Genomic DNA, 7,501 nt, shown 5'->3' with positions numbered 1-7,501 from the left:
ATATAAATTACCTAAATTTTCTGTGTCCACAGCGCCACGTTGAGTGTAACTACTACATTATGGCTATAAGAGCTCGAGAAAACAACCCCTCTCAATTTAATTTAAAATCATCAGTTGCCTGCGGGAATTATAAATTGCCAATAATTTTTATTCTTTTTTCTTTTTCATTGTAGGTGCTGAAAGATTATATATTTTTTTATTTTGTTTATTTTTTTAACAAATAAACAAAACTGGGCAATCTATTATAAAATTATTTATTATAAAATATTATATTTTAAATTGATAAATATAGTAACTCTAAACAAATTTTCGTTTTAAAAAAGAGTTTTTAAAAATTGGATGTGACCGGGCCAAACTCGTCCAAGAATTGCTTTCACTAATTGCATGCCCTAGTCTGATCCAAACTTTAATCAAACTAACATGTTCAGTACAAATAGTAAATAGGCACATAGTGGCAATTTATATTGTGCACCATGGTGCACAGAGACACAAAACATGCGCGTTTCAATTACAGATGCCACTCCGTCCGTCCAAGCAGTTCAAACCCCATTGTGTATTTAATTAAAAGTTTCTGTGTATTGTGTTATGAGTTTTTGTATATTCAGTTAAGAGTTTCTGTGTATTCAGTTAAAAGTTTCTATGTATTGAGTTAAGAGTTTCTGTGTATTCAGTTAAGAGTTTCTGCGTATTATGTGTCATGTTAGATTATGTGTATTCAGTTATGAGTTTCTGTGTATTCTGTTATGAGTTTGTTTATTCGAAACAGATGATTTTATTTTTGACAGTGTACCAAATCGACGTCGTTTTGCGTAGGGTGGGGCACACAATTCATTGTGCGCCCTGGTGCACGATATAACGACTGGTAGATAGGGGACTTATTTAGGGTTTGCTTGGTTCAAACATTGAAATCAGAATAGTAATGAGAATCAAATACTTGATAATGGTAATGATAATGAATTTAAGTACAAGGAGTCACTTTGTTTGGTAGTAAATAGAAATTGGAATCAAAATAAATAAATAAATACTTATTAATTAAAATAAAAATAAATAAATATATAAAAACATATAACACACACACACACACACACATATATATATATGTATATTAAAATTTCATATTTAATGCACGAACAATGACTTTTTTATTTTATTTTTTTTCTATATTTTTTTCCTTATTTTTGATTCCATTGTTTAACAGTTGAGGAGCAAAACAATCAAGGACGGAGCTAGAAATTCTATTGGGGGTGTGGGGGCGAAGAAGTAGAGACGGATTCAGAAAATTTTTCAGTAAAGGCGAAACATTAAAAGAAAAGAGATCATTTAAAATAAATAAAAAAATTACCTAAGAAATATAGTTGTAAATATTGTTGGATATGTGCAAAAAATAAAACACATCGAAACTTTATAAAAATATTAAAATATTAATAACAAAATATGAAAAATAATTAATTTAATAAAATAATTTGAATAGAAAAACACATTATAAATTACACATATTATTATTAATATATAAGAATGTTATATATATATATATATATATATATATATATATATATATATATATATATATATATATATATATATATATATATATATATATATGTTTGTGTGTTTATTAAATATTAAAAAAGATATTAAAAACATGACTATGTTGAAGTCAAAACAAATGGTAAAATTATGTTAATGCCAAAGGATTCAAACCCCTAACTTTTATTATAGTCAAACATGCACTCTACCAACTAATCTAATTCATTTCTGGTTGATATTCAATAGTTTTTTTTATACTAATACTAAAACTTGTACTATATATACATATATACATACAAAAGTTATATATGGGGTGAGGGTGGGGGTGGGGGTGGGGGGCAATTGCCCCCTGCCCCCCTTTAGCCCCGTCCCTGAAAACAATAATATATGTGTTTTGTAATTACTAAGGGTGTGTTTGTTTCATGAGTTTAGCTATCAAAAATAGGAATCAAAGTCATTGTTATTGTTTGGTTGACAGGTTTCTAGAACACTACTATAGATTTGATTACCCCCTTAATTAAAAAATCATTCCCTAATAAAATAAGAGTTTCATTCCATTATTTCCCCTCCTAATTGGTAATTTGATTTTTAAGTTTGGATTAGTACTTTTAGATTTTTGTTTTTATTTTTTTTTTTGTTCATATTAGTGCTTTGGATTTTTTTTTTTTTTTGAAAACAACTTTGGATGTCTTTATATTACAATAAATTGTCTTGATTTTTTTTCTTGTATTTTTAGACCTTTATTCTCATTATAGGATCATACATAACCAAACATCAATATTGGTAATCATTCCAATTCCAACTTACTATCAAACATACAAAATACTTTCACCAAAACCCATTATCATTACCAAATATTTAATTACCATTCTAATTCTGATTTCCATGTGCAAACCAAACATACCCTAAAAGATTTGATTCCAATAGTACGATATCAAAAGTAGGCAAACAAATATGATAATAAATATCAAAACACATAATAAGGTGCAAAAATCTCAAACCAAACCCACCCCTAGTTATATGCTCATTTGACACCAATTGAAAAGAAACCAAAAAGAGACTCAAACATAAAAGAGAGATAAAAAATGTCTTCTAGACAAAAATTTTTAACTTTTTTTTTTTTTTTTTAAATCAGAATGAGTTTTCTTTCCTTTGATGAGATGAGTTTGTAAATCCTTAATCAGTTTATCTCTTCATTCAATTTGATAGCACTCCCACAAAATAATAACATTCAAATTAAATTAAATTAAAATATAAAATATAAAAATATAATAAAACAATAAGAAAAGCTAATTGAAATTTCCATAGAAAAAATGCGCATCGTTTATGGAATATGTGTGCTGCAGACTGCGGTGCAGCCCAAACCACTAAACCTTAAACAGTCCAAAAGAAAATTTCATTAATAAAAGTACACGAATCATACTAATCAACGGCTGCAATTACTCCAATCTCCTATAAATATAGGCTGCAATTACTCCAATCTCCTATAAATATAGGCTGCAATTACTCCAATCTCGTTCTCTCCGAAACTTCTCTGCTTTCGATCCAAAACTCAAGCTTCCATGGCAACCATCAAGTCCGTCAAGGCCCGTCAGATCTTCGACAGCCGTGGCAATCCTACGGTCGAGGTCTGTTCTCTCCTCCCATCTTCCCGATCTCCAATGTGATCCTGATCGTTGTTTCCGTGTTTCATTTTCTGTTCTATATTGGTTAATGATGTGTTCGTTAGCTAATATCCTAGTTTATGTGTCTTTATAGGTTGATGTGCATTTGTCCGATGGTCTCTGGGCTAGGGCTGCTGTTCCGAGCGGTGCCTCGACCGGTAAGATTCGACTGCTGTAATTAGTGTTCTATCTTTGTATTAAGATATTGTTTGTGGAAACTAGTATGTGTTTGTGTGTTTTATTTATTTATTTATTAATATCGTGATCTGGATAGGTCGAATAATCATGATGATTATCAATTTTGTTTTTAATCTAGGATGGATTTCAATGTGTATGTGAGATAGGCTGTTATGTTTGAAAGGTTAATTTAGCTAATTGATACATAGTAATGGAGAAGTGGCAGTTCTGTTTGTTAGGTAGTATGTAGTTTATTGTGTATGAAACTTTTGATAGGATTTATTCTTTAATGTTTATCTCTATATCATTTTTCTCTTTAATGTTTCTCATTGTTGTAATCATCAAGGAATCTATGAGGCTCTTGAAATGAGGGATGGAGGCTCAGATTATCTTGGAAAGGGTGTTTCAAAGGCTGTTAACAATGTGAACTCTGTTATTGGCCCTGCTCTTGTTGGCAAGGTTTGTTTTCAACTATATCTTCCTTCATTTGAGTATTAAATGTTTTCATGAAGCATTTCATTTGAATTGTATTGGGACCACAATATGGTTTAAAACTTTTTTTTTTTTTTTTTTTTTTTTTTTTTTTTTTCAATATCATGAGAGAGTTGATTGTTTGCAGTGTCTGAGTAATTTTGTTTCTTCATTACACATTGTGCAGGACCCAACTGATCAAACTGGAATTGATAACTGCATGGTTCAGCAACTAGATGGAACTCAGAATGAGTGGGGTTGGTGCAAGCAAAAGGTACTTGAGTAATTATGGTGATTCTTTTTGGGATTTATTCTTACTTATCTATTTATTTATGAAGTCTTTGCTGTTGATTCTTTTTTTTTTTTTTTTTTTTTTTTTTTTTTTCAGCTTGGAGCAAATGCTATCCTAGCAGTGTCTCTTGCAGTATGCAAAGCTGGTGCTGCTGTCAAAAATATTCCCCTCTACCAGGTATGTTAGCTGTTCCTCTGTATGATAAGTAGCATGCCTTTTCTAAAATGGTATGTGTCTATGTAATGATCATGTTCACATTCTTATTTCTTGAATTTGTGTGCAGCACATTGCAAACCTTGCTGGTAACAAGAAGTTGGTCCTGCCAGTCCCTGCTTTTAATGTCATTAATGGTGGATCCCATGCTGGAAACAAACTTGCTATGCAGGTCTGTCTCTGATTTTGTATGTCCACTCATTATTATTTATTATGTATGGTGCTCTCTGAAGTGTACTTGTTGATCGTTGTCGTTTTGCAGGAATTTATGATTCTTCCTGTTGGAGCCTCTAGCTTCAAAGAGGCCATGAAGATGGGTTGTGAAGTATACCACCACTTGAAGGTGATTTGACCCTCATATTACTTTGCCATTTCTGTTGGAAATAATGATCAAGATGATAATGAACCAAGACTTCACCTTGTTATATATAAAGTGCTATGTAAATTGTGAGAATTGTAATGTTAGAATACTACCATAACACTATGCACACCAATTAAGTTGTCCCTTATTAGGTGGCTGCATGAAAGTGGGAGTTCTACTAAGGTCAATTTTGTTTGCATTCTGATGCTTATTTGTAATTTGCTATCAACCTTACAATTTTTTATATGCAACCGTAGGCTGTAATCAAGAAGAAATATGGACAGGATGCCACCAACGTAGGTGATGAGGGTGGCTTTGCTCCTAACATCCAGGTCAAAATAAGTCTTTCATACAGGCTCTATTTCCTTTTTGTTTGCCCCCGTTAAGTTGTGGTTCACATCCTGTGCCTTTTCAAATATTCAGGAGAACAAGGAAGGTCTTGAATTGCTTAAGACTGCTATTGAAAAGGCAGGATATACTGGAAAAGTGAGTTAATTGGCTTCTATTTCAGTTTCTTGTTAAGATGGTTTAAATAAATTTAAGCTGATTTCAAGTTTTCAACTTTTCCATACAGGTTGTTATTGGAATGGATGTTGCTGCATCAGAATTCTATGGGAAGGACAAGACTTATGATTTGAACTTCAAAGAGGAGGTATGCTCCTACTTCTTTGAGTTTTTTCCCATCCTTTTCATTTTAGTATCTGGTCAAAGTTACAACCTTTGATTATTTGCAAAGGACACGACTATTTATCTGAGATCTTGAAACCAAAACCATTTACATAAGCACACACATGTATTCAGAGTACTGAGGGTGTGTTTGGTTCGAACATGGGAATTGGAATTGGAATGGGAATTAAATACTTGGTAATTGGAAAGAGTTTGGGTTAAAGTATTTTGCATGTTTGGTAGTAGGTTGGAATTGGAATGATTACCAATATTAATGTTTGGTTATGTATGACCCTACAATCGGAATAAAGGTTTTAAAAATAAGGCGAAATTAATGGAATGATACCTGATTTAAATTAGGTAATGGGTTTTGTAATTATAGGGGCAATCAAATCCTTTGCTTGTGTGTTTAAAAAGTTGTCAACCAAAGAATGTGTATTAACTTCCATTCGCATTCCTTGTGTCTAAACCCATGAACCAAACACACTCTGATTCTTTTGGCTCGGATATATGCCAGAAAATTTTGTCAACTGAACCAAAACCATACATATTCATAACCTGTCTAACACATCTTTTTCTTTTGCAGAACAACAATGGTTCACAAAAGATCTCAGGTGACCAACTCAAGGATCTCTACAAATCATTTGTGTCTGAGTACCCTATTGTTTCAATTGAAGATCCATTTGACCAAGATGACTGGGAAACCTATGCTAAGCTCACTGCTGAGATTGGAGAGAAAGTGCAGATTGTGGGAGATGATCTCCTAGTCACCAATCCTAAGGTCCACTTTCCTATTCCTTTGATGTACTACTGTGGTACTTTCCTGCTTATCAATCTCATTAAGCAACTTTAACTGGTTTTGGTTACTGTTACATCTGCAGAGAGTTGCCAAGGCAATTGAGGGGAAAACATGCAATGCTCTTCTTCTAAAGGTAGTGTTATATGATTCTCATAAGTAGAGCAATTATTGGTGGGCAGATAATTGCTCCCCAACCAGAAGATAATGTGATAAATCTCATAACTCAGCACAAGTTGATTCTCATGAGTAGAGCAATTTTATTGAATTGTTGTACTAAATTTATTCAGGATATAATAAATCATTATTATGTTTGTTTTATTTTTACATTAGGTTAACCAAATTGGATCTGTGACTGAGAGTATTGAAGCTGTAAAAATGTCTAAGAAGGCTGGTTGGGGTGTTATGACAAGTCACCGCAGGTATGAAAATGATACCCTTTGCAATTATATGGTCCATTTTTATTATTTTTTGTAGACTTGTGTAAATGAATGCATGTATACTTTGTGCAGTGGAGAGACAGAGGATACCTTTATTGCTGATCTTGCTGTGGGTTTGGCAACGGTAATTTTATAATCAAGAACATAAAATTTTCTGTAAATATCCTTGTCAAAGATTGATGCTGATATGCACATTCATTTCCATGAACCATTTTTAGGGTTAAATTAAGACCGGAGCTCCCTGCAGATCAGAGCGTCTGGCCAAGTACAACCAGGTACACTACTTCATCATTATTCCTAGTTTGTATATAAAACTGTCACGTGTTTGCTATTCTAATTTCCTTCGTTTAATGTAGCTCTTGAGAATTGAGGAGGAACTCGGATCAGCAGCTGTCTATGCTGGGGCGAGCTTCCGCAAGCCTGTTGAACCCTACTAGATAGGTAACCAAGAGTTAATGCAGCATTCTGCTGTTAGATGTAACATCAGCTTGGAAATGAAGCCCTGCAGTGCAGCAATGGTCATGTTAGGATAGTCTGTGACACAGTTTTATATAATGAAAGAATAATCTCGTAGATTCGAAGTTTTGTTATGAGGATTGAACTGCTGAACTGAGCAGTTCCCGTCGGCTGTATTTCTTATCTACCACTGGCAGTTTGATAGTTTTTGACTATTGCAAACCTTGTTTTCAATTTTTTTGTTCTGGATTTTGGCAGTTCACTTGGTTTCGGTAGCAGCCAGCATTTTCAACAAGTTTGTGCGCCGCCCCCCCCCCCCCCCCCCCCCCCCACACACACACACACACACACAGAGTTGGGCATGTTTTGTTCACTGTAGGCATACTCTTGAAAGAGTTTGACATGAAATACGGAGTAAATCAATAATGTTTCCACCAT

General features: G+C 33.2%; 1 protein-coding gene across 1 annotated transcript; it reads left to right on the top strand.

Moving 5' to 3' along the window:
* Positions 1 to 3,016: 3,016 nt before the first annotated feature.
* LOC109155125 (enolase-like) lies at positions 3,017 to 7,358 on the top strand. Its single transcript, XM_019302859.1, has 16 exons — positions 3,017 to 3,155; positions 3,286 to 3,349; positions 3,715 to 3,827; positions 4,027 to 4,113; positions 4,228 to 4,308; positions 4,415 to 4,516; positions 4,607 to 4,687; positions 4,963 to 5,037; positions 5,129 to 5,191; positions 5,280 to 5,357; positions 5,958 to 6,152; positions 6,253 to 6,303; positions 6,501 to 6,589; positions 6,680 to 6,731; positions 6,826 to 6,882; positions 6,964 to 7,358. The coding sequence occupies exons 1-15, from the start codon at positions 3,090 to 3,092 to the stop codon at positions 6,829 to 6,831; spliced, it is 1,203 nt and encodes a 400-aa protein (XP_019158404.1). The 5' UTR covers positions 3,017 to 3,089; the 3' UTR covers positions 6,832 to 6,882; positions 6,964 to 7,358.
* Positions 7,359 to 7,501: the final 143 nt, after the last annotated feature.

Source organism: Ipomoea nil, unplaced genomic scaffold (genome assembly GCF_001879475.1).
Source record: "Ipomoea nil cultivar Tokyo-kokei standard unplaced genomic scaffold, Asagao_1.1 scaffold2694, whole genome shotgun sequence".
Lineage (NCBI taxonomy): Eukaryota > Viridiplantae > Streptophyta > Magnoliopsida > Solanales > Convolvulaceae > Ipomoea > Ipomoea nil.
This window is presented reverse-complemented; position numbering and strand designations above follow the sequence as displayed.